The following is a 20,740-nucleotide window of genomic DNA, read 5'->3' as shown; positions in this document are numbered from 1 at the left end:
ACCCAAAAAGAAGAAAAAAATTAAGTTAGAAACTGTTTTAATATCCATCTTAGATGTTACCTTAGAGGCCACATGGTTCTGTTGAATTGCCTAAGCACAGTTTAGTTTCAAAGTAAAGTGGAGAGAAAACTGAAGGTCATCATCTCTTTCTTATTTCTATATCTTTAACACTAGATTTAGGCCTTTCACTTTTCTAACCTCAGTGTCTGGATATCTTGCTGACTTTGCTGCTCTCCCAACCTATTTTTGCAACACTCCCCAAAGGAAAAAAAAGACAGAAAAATAACTGACAAATACACATGAAAAATAATCATCTTTCCCAAAACTTTTCCTTGATAATTTTAACTTCTCAGGAACATGGAACTTCCACATTAAAAAAATGCTAGGCAGTAGGATAGCTCAGTGGAGTGAGAGTCAGGCCTAGAGACAGGAGGTCCTAGGTTCAAACCCGGCCTCAGCCACTTCCAAGCTGTGTGACCCTGGGCAAGTCACTTGACCCCCATTGCCCACCCTTACCTATCTTCCACCTATGAGACAATACACAGAAGTACAAGGGTTTAAAAAAAATTCTACTCTACATATAAGTCATTCTTATGGGACAAGGGAAAAATAAGAAAAAAAAAAAACAAAAGGAGTTCAGACTCCTGTTTTGTGTCGCCAAAATTGTTAGGATTAAAATTCTCAGGAGATGATATATTAATTTATAATTATTTATTAGATAGTGAAAGCAGGTTGGACTCATAAAGAGAAAAGGCACATAATCAATCACATGGCTGGTCACCTAGATAACCAGAACTTGCCACTCACCTCCTGTCTCCGCTTGTTATCAAAGAGATCACACACCAGCTGCCCTACCAAGTCCAAAGGGAAAGCCACACTGCTTCCTTGTTCCGCAATTTATAACCATAGTGAAGTTATTCCTTCTTGGTCTAAGACCTAGATCTTGGCTGGATAGACCTAACCTCGGTTTGGGTAAGGGGGCAGTACTCCAGATGCCAGGAATCATGTGGGGCAAGAGGCAAACATCCTCCTGGATGCCAGGGAGCCAGAGACTTCTCCTTACCCAGATAAGCCTCAGGCCTCAAGTTCCCAACCTAATCTAAAATGGGGGTGAGCCTGAAGTAGATTTTCAAAACTTTCCCTTTGGAAAGGAAAGAGGAGTATAATTTACATTAAATTCACACAGTGATTTAACCTGACCACAAGATATTTTCCTAGTATTAGATTTGGCTGATACATGGAGTAGTAGATAAGGAAATTTCTGAAGAATATTACAGGAGGATGTTGGCCTATTTTGGGTTTTCCAGTGAAATAAGTAAGATGACTAAACAGGGTTTGTAGAGTTGTTTTTGGCATATACTCAGAGGAACTCACTCTACGGGCCTGAGTAGGCCTGAGAGTCACCTCTTAGGCCAAAATGCTATCTGACTCTTTTGTAAAAAAAGTTTCTTAGATTTTATTTATAGGCAAATAAAGAGAAATGATGGAGGACCAGGATAAAGGAGTCCCTAAATCTTATCATCTAGATTCTCTACCCAACTTTTAAGAGTTCCTAATGGAACCTTCTTCAAGTCTTCAAGCTGCCTAAAACCTACTCTCTCTAACTAAATTACTTCTATATATCTATCTAATCTATCTTAACCTATTGGTCCTCAAAATAAATTATAGACATAGTAAAAGTTTGTCAGAGTAGACAGTTGAAATCTAGATGATCTCAGTCTCTTTGACAGAGGCCAAAATGGCTGTAAGGCCTCTTCACCAAAGACAGAGGTTATCAGGGTTCTGGCTCTCACACACACATTCAATCAGGAAACCTCTCAGGAATCAGGAGCTTATAAGATATCTGGGAGATGGCAACTGGAGACAGGGATGGAGACAGGAATCTCTCAATAGCTGGACCACAAGAAGCTCCAAATATCAGGAAAGATAAGTCACCTCCTGAAGGCACAGACAAACTGCCAACAGGGAGTGGACTCTCCACTCTCCTGGATGAACAGAAACGATGGACCTCTAATGGTCTTATGTCCTCGGTTTTATCCCTTCCTCAGATTCTGGAACTGCTCTTTCAGTTCTGTGCATGTAACCAGACCTTCCTATGCAAACCTGTGCCTTTGCTATTTCCTATTTGCAAAGTCTTTCATTTGTTATTTCTCTCTCTCACCATGATGTGGGATTAGTTCCTCGAATAACTAAATTTATTGGCCAAATTTGGGCTTTCAAATTGCAGTGATGGATGAAAACTCATAGTCAAATGATTAGACAGCACAATTAAGAACCAATCACACACCTAGGACAAAAGTCTGGACTAAACTGTATAAAAAAGCTTTTTTAACTGCTCCAGGGGTCTTTGTTACTGAGGTACTTTTGACTTCTGTTATTAGTAACTGCTAGCCTTGCCAATAAATAGAATAAACTTTGTGCCTTAGTCACCCATTATCTCAGATTATCAGTACATGCTCAACCTGGTTTAGCCAATCTTCTATAACATCTTGGAGTTACAGGTGAGAGTTAGATGTGAGGTGGACAACAAAAATAGATGAAAAGGACTTGGCAGGCCTTTATACCAGAGTCGTTAGTCTTCTTTGTACTTCCTACAGGTGTAAGCCCAGAGAAGTAGGAGGAGATGAGGGAAGACATGGTGGGACGCATATTCCAATGGTTCTAAGATACATTTCCCATTTTGAAGTCTTTGTCTGGAATCGAGTTTCAACTAAGGTACTACTTCTCTGTGAAACCTTATCTTATCATCACAGTTGTGAGTGAGCCCTCATTTCCTCAAATTACCTCATGCTTACTTGTATATATATTATATGTCCAACAGAATGCAAGGTCCTTGAAGGCAGGGTCTTGTCTCTTTTTTATCCTTGTGTTGAGCATGCTTCCTTGCATGCCATAAGTGATTAATAACTGTTTCCTGAATTGAATTTATTTTTATTTTTAAACCTTAATCTTCTGTCTTAGAATCAATTCCAAGTATGAGTTCCAAGGCAGAAGAGTGATTAGGGCTAGACAATGGGGATCAAATGACTTGCCCAGGAAGAATTTTATGAGGCCAGGTTTGAACACAGGACCGCCAGTCTCTAAATCTGGCTCTCTAACTACTAAGAAAATTAACTGGCCCCCTGAATTGAATTTTTGAGGCTCAGAGTCAGTTTCTCTACTCAAATCAAAGCTAGAAAAATTCTAAGACCCCTTCTAGCTCAAACAGTCTGTGAGCATCGACTGTATTTTCTGACCTCTAAAATTGAGATAGATCATAATATCTCCTAAGGTTGTTCAACAAGGCTTAAACAAGACATGTAAAAAGTCCTCTATGAATGTAAAGGATTAATATTTAAGGCAACTGAAGGGAAGAATCAGGTCTTTTATTTCTTTTGTACAGAAGAGAGGCCCTCACAGGAGAATGGCTTCAATGCTTTCCTGAAGATAATCTTCATTGCTGGGGATGAATTGGAAAAGATGAGACTAGAAAGTTGGGGACGAATTACTAGACTATTACTGCATTGGAGTAGAGATGTTACATGCGAGTGTAGGAAAGGGACAGATATTATGGAGACAGAAATGACAGGATTTAGCTACTGTGGGGCTGTTCTAAGGACCTCACTGACTGAATGAATAATTAATCAATTGGAAAATTTTGAATAATTGTTAGGCTGCTTCCAGCACAACCTAGGTAGGGTGTGGTGCAGGTAGGGGTAGTACTGCCAATGGCCACTAGAGGGCAGTTGAGGGCCAGGGAAAGACGTGGAACAGGAGAATGCAAGAACTGAAAAAGGAAAGATACCAGGATTTAATTAATTCTTGTTTGGAATTCTCAAAGCTGATAGCAAAGAGAAATTGCATCCTATCCTTATATTTCCAAACATATTGTTTTATTGTCTTTGGTTGTGGTTTGAGGTCTGGAAGAGATAGCATGGAAAGGGGAATGGACAAGGGGTTTGAATGCCCCACTCCATGGCTTATGAGTTTGCAGATGTTGGGAAAGTCAATTCTTTTTTAGAGGCCTTGGTTTCTGCCTTTGGAAAATAATATTAGCAGAAAACAGTTGTCTTGGGTTCTAAATCCATCTTTCTTTTTTTTCCCTCTGGGCTGGAGAATAGGTGGTATTGTTAGAAGAAAACTTCTTGAAGGAGATGTAATCATTAAGGAGTGAAATAGGAGATAACTTACCAATGTTGCAGAATTTGGGGAATGTGACTCTAGCAGGTCACAAGAAGGCTAATGAGGCTAGTCAGATGGTATAAGTGAAGTGAAGTAGGCTTTTAAACCTTCACACTGATTTCCGAAATTAGTTCTCTCCAACATTTCATATAGAGCAGAGCAGAGGAGGGGACTGCCAACAGGAGAGGCAACATGGTCTGAATCTTTCCTAGGTCCTTATCCTATTCTACCTTGTATAATATTTGTTTATTTTTGCCTTGCAGGCTGTAAAACCCTTAAGGGTAGTGACTATGTTATTTTTCTCGAATATCTTCTGTGCCTCATATATAATATGTGCCTAATAACTATAGGCTGTGATGGAAAGAATACTGGATTAAGAATCAGAGCACAAGTGTTAAAATCCTAACTTTTAGACTTCCTTGCCAGTAAATCCTTGAGGAAATCAAAAGTTTACTCAACTATATAACATGAAGGGGCTAAAGCTGATTTCCAAGGGATCTTTTAGTCCTTATCTGCTACTAAATAGCCACGTGAACCTGGGCACTTCTCACATTTATTCATCTATAAAATGGAGATAATAATACTGCCTTATTACTTGCAAGGGATGTTATCTACTATTTTTAGGAGATTATTTTAGGCAAATTCCACTTGCCTCCTTAATTTACCAGGGGACTCTTTTGGGCAAAGGGAAGTTTGAAAGGAGGGGACCTGAAAACGTTATAGCACCTTGGAGTGGGAAGGAGGTTGTAAGAAGATTGGAAAAGGGATATTGAATGACCTTAGTCCTAATTTTGGGAGCTGCCCTGGTGCAGAGGAAAGAACAGATCCTTGGAGCCAGGGATGCTTTGAGGCTGCTTTGGAGATTTCCTGTGTTCTGCCTAGCGAAGGACAACCTCATTTGCAAAACGAGGTTGGTTGGACCATATCAGAGGTTCTCTTAACCTGAGTTTTGGACCCCTTTGGCAGTCTAGTGAAGCCTATGGAGTCTATGTTTTTTAAATGAATAAAATAAAATACCTAGGATTAGTTTTCCAAATATTAAAAAAAAAAGTTGTTGTTTTTTTTTTTAAGTCTATGAAATCCAACTTAAGAGCGCCTATACTAAAGAACCCTGAAGGCCTTTCTACTTCAATTCTCAAATAAATGAATCTAAAACTCCACCTCCAGTTATCCCCTTGCCTTTCGAGATCTAAGAAGGTGGGTCCAGTACGGCCTCCGTAGAGTTTCCTGTTGCCATGGTTACCCTGCTCGGCAACAAAGCTTGGCATCTAGGGAGTGGAGCCATCAGGAGGCAGGTGACCAAACTGGAGTAGGAGCGGAGCCATGGGCCTGAGTAAGCCCTTCCCACGCGCCGCCCCTGTTCTGTTCAGCCTCGGTTTTCCGGGGGCCAAGTTCTGGGGTCCCCTTCCCCACCCTGATTTCCCTAAGCTTGGAAGTGACAGCACTGTAGGGTGGGGCCAGGAAGAAGCTATGGCTGGCCTCTCGTCCCCCTTTCCTCCCCTCCCCTCTCCTCTCCTTCCCCTCCTCCTCCCTTTTTTTCCTTCCTCCCATTCTCTTTTCACCTTTCTCTCTTTAACCACCCTTTCCGTCTTCCTTCATCCTCCCCTTCCCTGCTTTTCTTCTTTCTCCTTTCCTTCCCCTCCCCTGTCTTTCCCCTCTCTCTTCCCTCCCTCTTACATCTCCCTTCCACCATCCTGTCTCTCCTTCTGTCCTTCCTTCTCTCTCCTTTCTCCTCCCCTACCTCTTCTCTTTTCTTTTCCTCTCCAATCCTTTAGAATTTTTGCTCCCTCCTAACCAGAACCCTTCCTTCTTCCTTCTTTCCTCCTCTCCCTCCCCCTTTCCAACTTTTATTTCATCTCTCTCCCTCTTTTCCTCCTTTTTCTCCCCTTTCCCATCTCTCCTTTCTTTCCTCCTCTTTCTTCTCCCTTTCCTCTTTCCTTCCTTCCCTCCAGTAGAAGTAATTATGGCCTCATCTTCTCCTCTCAGAGTCTTTTTGGATGCTCACTATCATCCAGGGTGTTAGCTGTTCTTTCTAGCTATGAAGCATTTGCAAATTTGAAGAGCATGCCAATACATTTATTTTATTGTTTTCAATTAATGTACTAATGATAAACGAAAAGAATAATGTTCATATAAGTACTTACTTTGCTTGCTTCATTTTATTTGGGCCTCAACAGAATGCTTACATAGGTAAGATAAATAGTATTATTACCAGTTAGCTGAAAAAAAGAACCTTTGGCACAGAGGTTAAGGGACTATGCTAAGTATTAAACTATTAAATAATTCATAGAATCATATAATAATTGGAGCTGAAGAAATCTTAGACCTGAGCAAGAATCCCCTCACAGCATTCCTGACAAGTGCTCTTTCAATCTCTACTTAAATAACTATAGCCTTGGGAAACTCATGAGTGCCTTATGAGCAACCATTTTACTTTATAGATCTAATTGTTAAATTATATTGATCCAGAATATGCCTTTTTCTAACTTTCATCCACTGGTCCCTCCCAGTTCTGTTAGGGGCATGATAGCTCTTTATATACTTAAAATGAGGTTATTATTCCTTTAAATAAGATTTCTTTGGATTAAACATTTCTATTTACTTCCATTGTTCCTCTTAAGGCATGCTTTCCAAATCCTTCTATCCTGGTTGCCCTTCTCATGATACATTCCAGTTTGCAAGTAGCCTCTTGAAAACATGGCTCCTGAAGTAGAATACAGTAGAACCATAATTTTCCTTGTTCTGGGCATTTTGCTTTTACAAATATAATTTAGTTAGAAGAAGAAAGTTAGAAAAAGGCATATTTTGGCTCATGATACTTTAATAAGTAGAATTGTAGAGGAGCAAAATGGTTGCTCATAAGGCATTTATGAGTTTTCTAAGACTACAATTATTTAAGTAGGAATTAAAAGAGTAGGTATCATATATAATTTAAGATCAGACATCAGCTGAGATTAAAACTCAAATTTTGAATGACTCCAGGATGGAGTATTCTTTATAAAAAACATTTCTTTTACTTTTGCTGAGTTAGAAAAGACTTAAGATCACATGGCTTTTAAGTGGTATAGTTGAGACTTGGACTTGGGAATCCTAATGTCATTTCAGCAATTTCTGCTTTAATTGAGAAGTCTTATTTCACCATCTATATATTATTTTCTTTTTTAATTCATATCTGTTCTTTTCCAAATATTGTTAAAACTTTCTATCTTCTTTCCTAGCTCATTCTCTTCTGTCGCTCATCATTCGATTTTGTCCCAGGCTCTCCTCCTCTTTCTCTTGACTCAGTTCCCCTTTTCTGTTAAAAGACCTGCTTAGCTCTTCTGTCTCAGGCAATATCATCATGGATAACTTCTATTTATTTGAATGAGAGAGGGCATCCTTTTCCTCATTTGACTCTAGTAGCTGTTTTGGAATTGGTACCCATTATTTTACAGATTCAATGGTTAACTTTCTTTTATGAATAGGGCATGCTTCAGTGAATCATGGAGACTGATCTGAGGAGCCTGCATTCTATTATGAATGGAGGTGATCTTCTGTATTCAAAACAAACTTCTGATGAGAGAGTTTTGGATGTAGATAAGATATTGTCTCACTTTTGGTGGAGAAGCTGAGGAGTTGGCTTTGTATCTAGCACAAAAGCATATGACTAGGAGCATATGATAATCAGGAATAGTAAGTGGGGCTTCAGACAGTCCTTTTGAAGTTTTATGCATCTATCTTGTTCTCCTCTGCTGGCCATAGAGGAAGTATAATTTCTTAATTTTTCCCTAACAATATTTTTTGTCCTGGCTATTTAAGAAGTAATACAGCATAGCAGAGTGGTCACAAAGCTTAGAGTGAGGAAGAGCCAGGTTCAAATTTCATCTTAAATGCTTATGAGTAGGATGACCAAGGGCAAGTGACTTGTCGTCCTTGTGTCACAGTTTCTTGATTTATAAGATGAGGGGTTAGATTTAATTGACTCTAAGGTATTGTCTATCTCTAAAGCCATTACTTTCTCCTCATCTGGACAATGGAACAGTTGGGAGAAGAGGTGGCTAAAAACCTTCCTTTGGATGGGCATGAGTGATGGCCAACAGTTAGTGTCCTTTCTCTCTGCTGAATTTAAAGTCTTCATGGCCCTAAGTTGAGAAAAATACTAATTTTATCTAGGAGAGTTAATTTATTATTCTATTTTTAAGAACAAAAGTATATATATTTTTTGGTATTATTAAGTATTCTATTTTGTTATACTGGAATTATTTCTGATAGATGAGTATGTATTTACTAATAATTTCCCTTATATTCCATATTTTTGATTGCTCCCAGAACATATCTCTTTCATTTTTTTTTAACCCTTGTACTTCGGTGTATTGTCTCATAGGTGGAAGATTGGTAAGGGTGGGCAATGGGGGTCAAGTGACTTGCCCAGGGTCACACAGCTTGGAAGTGGCTGAGGCCGGGTTTGAACCTAGGACCTCCTGTCTCTAGGCCTGACTCTCACTCCACTGAGCTACCCAGCTGCCCCCTCTCTTTCATTTTTGAACAAGGTTATGTTTATTTTGTGTGGTTCTGATTACAGGTGCTCATATCTAGTCCCTGCTTAGAAGATCCCAAGACTACTGGTCTTCAGCAGATTTAGGATGCAAGATGTATTTAGAGTACTAGGAAGCCATTTTCATTCTTTGTCCTCTTGATTCTTCAAAAGAATAATAAAACAGCCTATTCTCTCACTGCCTTTTCTTGCTTTAACTTCATCCTGGCTGTTCTTTAACTATCTCCTAGGACAGTTTTCTTTGTCTTTGCTCTTATCACAGATATCTCCTATTCTTATCCCCCCCACAACACACACACACACACACACACACACACACACACACACACACACACACACACACACACACCAGCTATCATGTTTCTATTCTTCTCATTGGTCTCATCCTAATGATCTCATTTCTCTCATAGCTCTTTACTGTCCTTGTCTTCATCCCAGTCTCTCTCCTTTCTCACCAATCTGTTTTCCAGTCCTTATTCCTACATTCTTCATAATATACTTCCTTTAGTCTCTCCTTACAAATTTCCTTGTCATTCTCATACTTTATTTGAGTGTTGCCAATATTGGCCCAGGCCAGTAGGAATTGAAACTTGGTGAAGATCTAATTCTTCTGTTCCCCAGTGCATCCACACTTTTTAAAAAAAACTTATTTCTTTCCATTCATTGCACTTACTTAGTTCTAGTCTTACAAAATGAAAAAAATTGTTTCTTATATGGCTGTTACATTTAGTTGGAAAGGGAGTAATGGATCAGAGAACAAGACTCATGGAATTCTAGAGCAGAAAGGGACTTTAGATATCTCTAGAAATAAGATGAACAGGATTCCTGTCTCACTTCTGACACCTGTTCTTTTTTGACCTTAGGTCTCACATATGTCCTATCCCATCTACTTGGACTAGATGGCCTCTGAGTTCTCTTATAGCCCTAGCTCTCTGAAGTTACTTCATTCTTTGAAATTGAAGCCACAAAAAGTGAAGAGCCTTGTAGTGGTCACAGAGTGGTAAATCAGGACCAAATCCTGGGGATCCTAACTTTCTTCACTTTCCTAGTTTTTAAAGAATATAAAGATAATGTGAGTGCTTTCAGCCCTCTTTAAACATGAGATTGTGAGGAGCACTTCCCTCTTGTGAAATTTTATCTAATGCTTATAAATGAATGAATGAAAAAATAGCACTTAGTATGTATAATGTTCTCTCTGCTAAACTATGGAGCAACAAAATAGAAAAACAAAAGACAGCCTTTGATCTCAAGGAGTTCACATTCTAATGGGGGAGATTACTTATAAAGAAGATTTCAACTAGAAAACTCATGGGCCTGAGGGGATAACAGTGAAGCAGATGGTAATGCAGTGTTAAGGTTTCCACAGATAAAATTCCTGTTTCTGATTTTAAATTATTTGACAGGGTCAAGGACTGTGGTGTTGAGAACTTTTATTTTGGGGCCTATTATTGGTGGCCAAGGAAGTGGGGGTTTCAGCACCTATAGAAGTAGTTGCTAGGTTGAGTTCACACAGGGGTTGCTTCTCTGGATAATTGCAGGGAAGGAGGCACTGGCATTCTGGCAATCTAGGGCCTCTCTGACTAACCGTTCATGATCAGTAGATTATCAGTAAGTAATGGGTGGTGCTTGTGGACTTCTACCAATAATGATTGCTTCCTTCAATGTTATCAACCACATGAGAAATTTCATTAATGGACAATAATTTTTTTAAGAAAGATAACCTTTTATATGGGATATCCCAGAAGTCTAAGTGCAGTTTTTATGCTTCTATAGATAAGACTTTTGGGACACACTACTTATATTTTATATATGCTGTTTAGTATATAAGCTCAAGTATTATCTAAATAAAATTATTAATAAGTTAAAATACTCCACATTTTGGATTATTAGTCAAATTCGGGTCTTTAAAATATTATCTGGGCCACAAAAATATTCCTAAAGCTTTACATAATCTTGTTTTTACTGTGACTGTACAAATACTGAAAACAACTTTTACTTTTAAAATAGCTTCAAAAGTGGAAATTTTCTACTCCTTTTTATAATTTACCTAGTCTTCTAATGAAGCTACTTTAGATAAATATAGTGAGGTTTGTAGCAAAAGAAAACACTTTGTTCTTTGTACTAATTTTAAGAAATCAATGTGAGAGAGGCAAACCAATATTCTCCTGACAATGCTGTATAACTGTGAGTCAGAAAATTCCATGAACTCAGAAACAAAACAAAACAAAATACAATTTCAGGTGGCACAAAAGTCAGTGGAATAACATATGTTGATTCTAAAACAGGTTACAGCATACTATGAAACATAGGATAAAAGACATCGTTAAGGAATAAGGGAAGAATATGCATAATCAAACAAGAGAGTTAGGCTTATCAGGAGTTTAGAATGAGAGGGCAACACCATCCTTCCAGTCTCCAGATGTACAACCTAGTTGCCATCCTTAACTCTTTACTCTTGGCTCCCTAGCCTAATTTGTTGCCAAAGCCTATTGGTTTCCCCTTTGCTGCATCCCTAAAACATGCCCTCTTCACTTCTCTGATACTATACCACTGTGGTACAGATCCTTGTCTCCTACTGCCCTGGTTATTTTGATAATTTATAATCCAATGACCTAGGTTTAAATTTTAGCTCCCAAATTTATTAGCTATGTCCCCTCCTTAAATCCCAATCCCAATCTTTTCATCTGTAAAATGGGGATAATATCTGCATCATCTGTTTCATTTTGTAAGATAGTGAAAAATATCACATTATAATTGATAGTGAAAAATATCACATTATAAACCTTAAAATGCTACAGGAATAAGTTGTTATTAGCAATGATAAAAATGACAGAATTTTCTTTTTTCAATGATATTGAAATATTTATTGGTACAGAAGATCTAGGTTAAGTTCCGTAGTTTTTCCAAATCAAGAACTCAAGAAATAAAGGATTATTGCAGTTGGCCTTTAATTTTTAGGACTGCCAATCGATCCTGTATCAAAAGAACAAGGGACTTTTGATGCAGATACATTATTATGTAATGTAGACCTACCTTGATTCCTGCCTGCTCCTCTTCTTTTTGCTCACTGGGATGGATTTATATATTAGGTTCTAATATTTGTTGTAATTAGAAATACAAACAAAAACAAAGGTCACATTTCTCTAAAAAAATCCTTTAATGCCAGTTTTTTCTAACAAATTACCCTGTCATATTCTGAAATAGATTTTATGGTTTTTTAAGTTCCTACTTTTGTTATAATTGTCCTCAGATGTTACTAAATCACTGGACCTCGCTGCTCTAGTTTATCTGTACATCTATTTGAAAGGTTTATTGCAAAACAAATTAATGCTGTATAAAACTTTGGCATTTTCAAATTTTTTGAGCCTAAAACCAAAACAATAATTGTTTCAAGTTCAGTGATTGCATCTGCATGTGTGGAACATCCAGTGTGGAAACTCCATGTCAGATGCAGATTAACATTTTAGCTTTAACTTTCTCAGTTTTAGAGTGCTAGGAGGAACTGAGAGGCTGAGTTACATGATCATGGTTAGGCAGCTATTATGTATAAACAGCAGAATATATTCTAATGAAAACTAATAATGTCAGAACTATTAGATCTGTGTAAATTATCTTGATAACTATCTTGATATGTTGATTTGCCCTCTGATATGAATGACGAAAAATGTGTAAGATTGCCTTTTTTTTTTTAACCTGAGACAGAGTGATTTGGAGAAATTTACTGTAACCTAGAGTAACCTGAAGAAAATGTCTTTGAAAATTATAGCCTGACTAAAGTTGAAATGGAAGTCAGATCTCTAAGCTCTGAGGATAGTAGATTTAATTTGATTTCTACCTCTTCTGGTTCATTCTATACCAGTTCTCACAATCTCTCTGGGATATGCTATCCAGAAGTCCTTGGGCTTCATGTCAGTAAGTCTGGTTTCAGACCTGGTACCTGTGGACATAAAACTTCTCTCCTTGTTCCTAGACTCATTATCTCTGATTGAACTATTTCAGTATTATTCACTATTACATTTAAGAAAGTAGCCTGATGGTGTTGTTATTCAATGCCTTACTGTATTTTCAAATATGGGATCTGATTAGTTGATGCTTGTTATCATACTAAACTATTTGAACTCCTAAAAATTGTTTCTCCTTGCACCTGGTAATCTGTCACCTCTGCCCCTGGGAACTCTCCATGCATACGACCCAGATCCTTCCTTGGATTGGCTTCTTCTAGCCCTTTCCCACCTCCCTTCACTATGAATTATAAAAGTAACTGCTGGTAACTATACTTTGAGCTTTTTGGTTTTAGATTGATTTGCTACCTTGTGCATGTACATCCTTGCTTAATAAATATTGCTTTTAATTTTTCAGGTACTTGATATCTCTTGTTTTCCTTCCTATTCAGGGAAAGTGGGGCAGAGGTCTAGGTCAAAGCTCCTGCTTGTCACTGTGCTTTGATATGTAGATCTCCTTTGGGGGAAGAGAAACCTAAGTCCTATAGAGTCCCTGCCCAAATTTGCTTGTTTCCATAAGTAACACTTTGAAATTAGAAAAAGACATAAGGACTCAAAGCATAAAGGAGTCCACGGTCCTTAAAAAAGATATATAGAAAAAAATAGCCCAACATGTTCTACTGGTTCCTTAAGCCAATATAGGATTGTCCTCATACTTTAAAGTTTAAATTTATTTCATTTCACATAATATGTTTAAGAAAACCAAAAGGCATGTGCCACATTTTAGAAAGGATTCCTAGATAAAATTATGATACAAAGGTATTGGTTATCAAAGGAGTATGCCTCAATTATCTGGAAGTCTTACTCAGAATATCTCATTTGCTAATGATGCTCTCTAAATGAGGTATTAATTTCATATCCATTAGAAAAGGTAGAGATAATCTCTTGCAAAAGCCATATCAAGTGTATGTAGCATAAAAACTGAACAACCTCAAAGCTTTGACATTCTTCTCTCTCATGTCTGCAATATTCACAGAGATCCTGGTTTGTTATTCTTGGCTCTTTTTAAAGAAGCACAGGGATAACTGTTTATGGTACTTAGAATTCAGTGTTTTTCGCTCTGTATCTTCCATTGAATGTAGCCAGTAAGAGGAAGTGCACACTAACTTCTCACTTAGATGTCACTAGATGTTTGGGTCCCAAACAGAAGCCCTTCTGAAATATGCTAAAGTGAGTGAAGCTAGAGTTCAAAGCAAATAGCTGAAATTAATAAACTCTCCTTTGTCCCCTCTCTATCTTCCCCATCTTTTTTTTTCTTTTATGCTCCTAGGTGCCAGTGGCCTCAATTCAATTAAGGCACTAAAATAACAATTTGAAAATAAGTCTCTTTTAATAAAGTTGGATTGAGTTCCTCAATATGGTTCTCTGCCAAAAGGTCTAAATATCTAAGGAAAGTACTTTTAATATCTCTGTAATTTAATTAAATTTAAGGAAGTGTGAAAAGGAATATGCTAACTGCCTTAATTTGCTTGAGCCTCTCTCCCCCAACTATCTAGGTCAGTGGTTCCCAAACTTTTTGGGCCTACCACCCCCTTTCCAGAAAAAGTATTACTTAGTGCCCCTGGAAATTAATTTTTTAAAAATTTTAATAGCAATTAATAGGAAAGATAAATGCACCTGTGGCCAGCACTGCCTCCCTTAATCGCTGCAGCACCCACCAGGGAGCAGTGGTGCTCACTTTGGGAATCACTGATCTAGGTAATCAAAGGGAACTATGTGGGCCTAACGTTATCAGCTGACCTTCTGATTCTTTGCATCATCCTTCTTATCTTGTTGACTGTCCTCCATGTACCAAAAAGTATCAAGGAATCTGTGCCCCAGTTTGAAGAATTCTTTATCCCCATACCTTGAGCCCTTCACATTCCTTTCCTGATACTTTCCATCCATTATACATCTCATTCCTTCCCTGGATCAACCTACTTCCTACCTCCCTTGGTTAGAAAATTATAGAAATCATTCCCTGCTTCCCCTTTGTTGAGCTGTTCCAGTACCAGGCTGAATGCTTCACATGCACATAACTGCTTAATAAAGATCATTCTTGATTTTTACAGGCATGGGATACCTCTGGGTATTCCTCTCCTTGGGGAAGGAAGGTCTTTGATCCTACAGGGGCTTATGTTTCTCATGCTGTCTTTTAGGTAATCCTCTTAAATCTCTAGGAGTCCATGTTGGACATGAATCTCTTTCTGATTTGCTTTCCTTATTGGAAAAGGGGACCTAGGTCCCATAGGATTTCTGCCCAAGTTTACAAAAGAAAGGAGAATTATGACAGGGCAAATCTTTATTAACTTTAGTAGATCCATATGCTATCCAAAGCCTTGGTTTTTAAAATTTGAATTAAATTTAAATCTTAAATTAAAAAAGTGAAATTCAATAACTTTTTAAACAAAATTTTTCCTATGTTCTATTTTGTTTTGTCCCTCTCTATTTTTTGCATTAAATAATTGCCTACTATCCCATGAGGTCAAATTGACATTTGCAAAACATTTTGAGATCTTTGGCTAAATGGTCTCTTAAAAGTACATATCAGGAGAGAATGTACAATAATTTATGAAAGCTTTTCAAAGTTGCTTGTCTTTACAGTGTTGTTATTGTTTAAATTGCTCATTTTACATAGGCTATCACAAGATCCTCTGAAAATCACCCCTTTATTTTTATGACATAATAGTATTCCTTTACATTCATATACCATAATTTGCTCAGTAATTCCCCAACTGATGGACATCCCCTTAGCTTCTAGTTCTTCCCCTCCACTAAAAGAACTCCTAGAAATATTTTTTGCACCTATGAGCCTTCTTCCTCTTTATTTGATCTCTCTGGTATACAGGTCTAACAGTGACATAATTTAGTAACTTTTAGGGCATAGTTCCAAATATTCCAAAAAACTTAACAGAAAGGTGATGAACTCAGGGTATGAGACATATATATATATATATATATATATTTTGGACATGTCTAATGAGGGAATTTGCTTTGCTTGATCTGTGTATTTGTTACAAGGGTTTCATTTCTTATTTTTCCAGTGGGAAGTGAGGGAGTGGAAGATATAGAAAAATATTTTTGTTAATTGAAAAAGTTAAATTAAAAGTAATTTATGAAAACATTTGTGAAAACATTTTTAAAAGAGAATATAACTGGTCTAAATTAGATGGATAAAATTGTAAACAGCTTTCAGATTAGAACTGTGAAACACTGACATTTCCCAATTATATGTAGGTATTCAGGCATATTTCTTATTTCAGAATCTGTTTTTAGAACTAATGTTTGCCATTTCAGGGGAAGCTGTGTTGTGAAACAACAATTTTCAAAGGTGCTATAAAATGGTATGCTACAGAAGGCTCTGGCTTAATATAGTATAGTTTAGAACAGAACCACTGGGAAATTCCAGATTTTCACAGTTCTATCTTGCTCTGTGATTTTCCATTTTCTTTTAATTTCTTTTAATTGTGTATTACTATTGCTGTTGGGTGGCTTTTTCCCTGCTATGCTAAGTGAGCATTTCAAAAATTCCCACCTTTTATCTTTGTGAAATTTGCAGGTCTGTGCTCTTTTTGAGGGGTTACTATTACCTTAGACAACTACTGCTGCTTTAAGACATTTACTTTTGTGTGTGAGCTTGGTAAGACATTCACCAGAAGCCTTATGATAAGGCTCATTCCACAAATTAATAACTAATCCATTGTCAGATTATTTGTTAGCCTTGTTCTGAGCAAACCCTCTGAGTATACAGCTCTATATTTATCCATCTCAGAGCTCCTCGTGGAATATATTTCTAGAGGCAAAAGCTTTAGAACAGTGATTCCCAAAGTGGGTGCCACCACCCCCTGGTGGGTGCTGTAGCGATCCAGGAGGGCGGTGATGGCCACAGGTGCATTTTACGAAAAAGATAGAACCATTAATACATATATCTTTCCTATTAATTGCTATTAAAATTAAAAAAAAATTAATTTCCAAGGGGCGCTAAGTAATATTTTTCTGGAAAGGGGGGAGTAGGCCAAAAAAGTTTGGGAAGATCTCTAGAAGATCTTGACTAATCATAATCTTTCTAAGAACTGAGAAACCTGGTTAGTTCTGAGAACTTTCCTGGGGTTTATAGCACATTAGTAAGAACTACTAAAAGTTCAGTTAAAAGTTGCCTATAGGGGAACTTTATTCTCCATATTGAATCAGCTTCTCAGTATGATCTTAGAACTAGACTAATGTAGTCTGGAGTTTTTAGGATGAAGGAGATTATAAGAATGACCTTAATTATCCAGAGCCAATATTGGTACATATCAATCCCAGATAGAAGATCTTTTGAGTATATAAAAAGCCTTGGTAATTAAGTGACGAGTCTTAAAACTTAAAACCTATGAAGTTCTCTAGTCCTCTACAAAGAATTGGTTTTGAGGGCGTGCACTCGAATATCTTTCATCATTCTGTACTCTAGCATAACTAAAAATATCCAAGAGCTGCACCTTATGTTGTTCAGTGATCTCCAATGTTAAGACTTTCTTAAAGGTGACATTGTTTTTTTTTATAGTCAAGGGATAGTTAAGATTGTAGATGGCTGTACAAATGCTGTGTTGGCCCTATACTGCCTTTTCCCAAAATTTATCAACCCTAAAACATGTTGGAGATCATCTAAACAAAACTATAGATTTATGATTTGTGCTATTTGATCCAATAGCTGGTTATTAGTTAGTCAACCTGTCATTTTCTTCATCAATCTTTATCAGCTGTTTTAACTCAATAATATATAATTTTTTTCATTGAGAATGAAGAGTAAGATACTGATACTTTGTGTCACTAAGGAATGATATGAAGTTATCCTTAAAATTCTGTTAAGCCATACTACCCTTTTCATTTATTTTTCAAATATCTCATTTTAAGATGATTTTTTAATTTATTTATAGGACCTCTTCAATTTGTCCACATTCTTCCTGCTCAGCTGGCTCTAAAGTGATAAATAAAACTTTCCCTAAAATGATATGTGTTTTATTTCTTTATAAGTCTGGAAATCATGATATTTCTACATTACGTTAGCATCTTTAATTTGTCAGTTCATTTTTTCCATTGTATTAAAATAGATCTCATAAGTATCATTCATGATCTGTTTTTCATCTTCAACTGTGAAAAGCATTGTCTTTTGTCTCACTGGGTCCTTAAAAAACAAATCAACCACATTTCTCTAATGTCCTGGATCAGTGCTAGTTTCTTTGCTATGCATTAAAATAGTGATGTTTGGCCAATTTCATCTTCATAGCTTCTTTAACTTTTTTAAGTTTTATTTTATTAGAAGTTAACTTAAGTGCTGGTAGTCTAATAAGACTTACAGCAAGGCAGAAAAGTTCCTTAATATGTTTGATGTCTGTCACATTTACTTACCAGTAGTAGTAAGTAAATTCATGCATCATTTTGGTCCAAAGAATGTTTTTCTTTCATATGACACATGGGAGTGTTACTTAATCAATATTAAATCATTGATGATTCTATTAAATCATCAGTGCAGTTTTATATATCAGTAATGAAATATCCTCCTTGCATCTTCCTCCATGAAGATTTTTCAATTTAATCCATCTACTAGGGCCCAGGTCATTCCCTATCCTTGGCTCTTTGTCCTATCTCTACTTCTCCTTTTGTGTTCTCTGATCCTATTCATGTGCTGCTAAATGCTGCTGGAGAAAACCATATGACTCCATGCAGACTGGTGTGCTATGTATTTATCTTGTTCATTGTTCATTCTCACTGGGGCCCTCAATTCACACTAATTCTTTTCCTGATATATTGTAGCATAATCCCCTTGGTAACTGTTCTGTACTTCTCTCCTCAAGCTACTTACTATTGCTAGATCTACTGTTCCTCACTAAAGGAGAGCATCTTGTTTCACTAAAAATACTATAATAATAGTAATTTATCTATCTTATCTTATTTTATCTTCACAATAATCCTGAGAGGTAGGTGCTATGATTATCCCCACTTTACAGATGAGTAAACTGAGGCTGTCAAAGGTTAAATGATTTTTCTAGGATCCCAGAGCTATTTAGTGACTGAAGTGGGATATCAACTCTGCCACCCAGCTGCCTAGAAAAAAGAGACCGTTCATTGAGCCCTTCTCCCTTATTCCATTCTTCAGATATCCTCAACATCTTTCCTTATCATTTTCTTTGTTTCAGTTTTGAAGATATTTTTTCTTGGTATCTCCATTCTTCTTGGTCCCTTGATCCTTCCCCTTCTTGTCTTTGCTAAGAGAATGTCACTTCAATTATCACCTCACCTAAATTTCCAGGATTTACCAACTTGCTCCTTTTTCTGCTGCCTTTAAGTAAGTCTAGGCTTCCTCATTCTTGAGTCATTCGCTTGACAATAATATCCCTTTAAACTATATTACTTCTTCTTCTACTGCTTTTACAACTATTAGCTAGCAGACATTTAGATAGCACTTTACAAAGCACTTTACATGTTATTTCATTTAATCCTCACAACAGCCCTGTAAGGTAGGTGCTATTATTTACTCATTTTACAGATTAGAAAACTAAGACTGAAAGAATGACTTGAACAGGGTTTGGTACTAATATCTGAGTCAGGATTCAAACTCAAGTCCATTACTCTATCCACTTTGCCACTTACCTGCTATGAGCAACCATCCTTTATCTCTTTTTTTCTTAAATAGTCAACTTATTTTAAAAAGCTGCCCATCCTCACTGCCTCTAGTTCTTAATTCTTGAAATTCTGGCATTTTTTCCCTTTAACTCAAATCCCCTTGATACTATTATTCTTTTATTCCAGTCTCACATGATCAGGTGGCCCTTTTCCTGGACCAAACCCACCCCTCTTTCATTTCTCTGGATTCTGTCCCCTCCCACTTCCTTTAGCACATTGCTTCTCAAAAGTTTTTCAAAATTAATTTTTAAAATTTAATGTCTAGCCACACTTATTATTTGTTTTGTTTGACTTATGTTTCATTTATTATAATTTTTATCTGTAACATTCTTTTAATATCTTGAGTTTTAAATTTTCTCCCTCCCTCCTCCAACCTTTTACCCATTCACTGAGAAAGCAATGTAATTCAAATATAAATGTGAAATGATACAAAATATATTTTCATACTAGTCATGTTGCAAAGAAAAGGCAAGAAAAATAAAGAAAGTGAAAAAAGTCTGCTTCAACCAGCACTCAAAGTTCATTAGGTGTCTCTGTGGTGGATACTAATTTTCATCATGAATCCTTTGGATCAAAATTTCCATCCTTCTTGATCTCCAGTCTTTGATTAAATTCATTTTCTTCTTTTTCCTGGGTACTCTCATCTTTGTTTTTTACGACTACTCCCACCTAGAACTCTTTCTATATGTCTGACTCTTTTCTTTTTTACTTTCTCGTTTTAAATTTTAAAACCTCCTGTCTTAGAATTGATACTAAGCGTCAGTGAGCACTTTAAAGGCAGAAATAGTTTTGATTTTCACCTTTATATCTCCTGTGCTTATTTTATTCATTGATGCTTATACATAGTAGACAGTTGATAACTACTTACTGAGTTGGATTGAGTTGAATTTAATTCACTTAAATTCAATTCAAAATAGAATTAGGAATAAGTTATTTTTTTCATGATGGTGAAAATAATAGAAATGCTTTGATGTGTCTTAAAGCTATAGGACACAATTGGACATATTAGACTTATATAAGAATGATACAGAGAAGGATAAGAGTTTTGTCAATAAACGAGGAACAAACATCATTCATAATTAAATCATCAAGATATAAGCATTCTTTTTGGAAACATTTTCATGAAGCTAATGGAAAAATAAGCAGATTTTATTCAAAACTGTGCTTCAGAGTGTGAAAAGTCCTAGTGTACATACTCCTCTGTGGTATTTAATAATTCAGATAAACATTCTGACCTTTATGAGGCTTTTCCCATTTGTAATCCATTTCACTCTAAAAGAAAAAAAAAGACAAGACTGTTCTCTCTAGAGTAACCAACACTCTCTTAATTCCCACATCTGATAGTCTCTTATCATTCTTTATTCTTTTTGAATTGTCTGCTGCATTTCGCCATGATGACCTT

The 20,740-nt window shown here is 36.7% G+C and overlaps 1 protein-coding gene across 1 annotated transcript in view; it reads left to right on the top strand.

The window, feature by feature from the left end:
• Positions 1–1,850: 1,850 nt before the first annotated feature.
• The window catches only part of DNAAF11 (dynein axonemal assembly factor 11), a 91,311-nt gene continuing 72,421 nt past the window's right edge, over positions 1,851–20,740 (top strand). Inside the window, exon 1 of the mRNA XM_044684342.1 lies at positions 1,851–2,079. Coding sequence (XP_044540277.1) covers positions 1,851–2,079 — 229 coding nt within the window. The remainder of the gene's footprint in view (positions 2,080–20,740) is intronic.

The sequence above is a fragment of the Gracilinanus agilis genome, chromosome 1 (genome assembly GCF_016433145.1).
Source record: "Gracilinanus agilis isolate LMUSP501 chromosome 1, AgileGrace, whole genome shotgun sequence".
Lineage (NCBI taxonomy): Eukaryota > Metazoa > Chordata > Mammalia > Didelphimorphia > Didelphidae > Gracilinanus > Gracilinanus agilis.
This window is presented reverse-complemented; position numbering and strand designations above follow the sequence as displayed.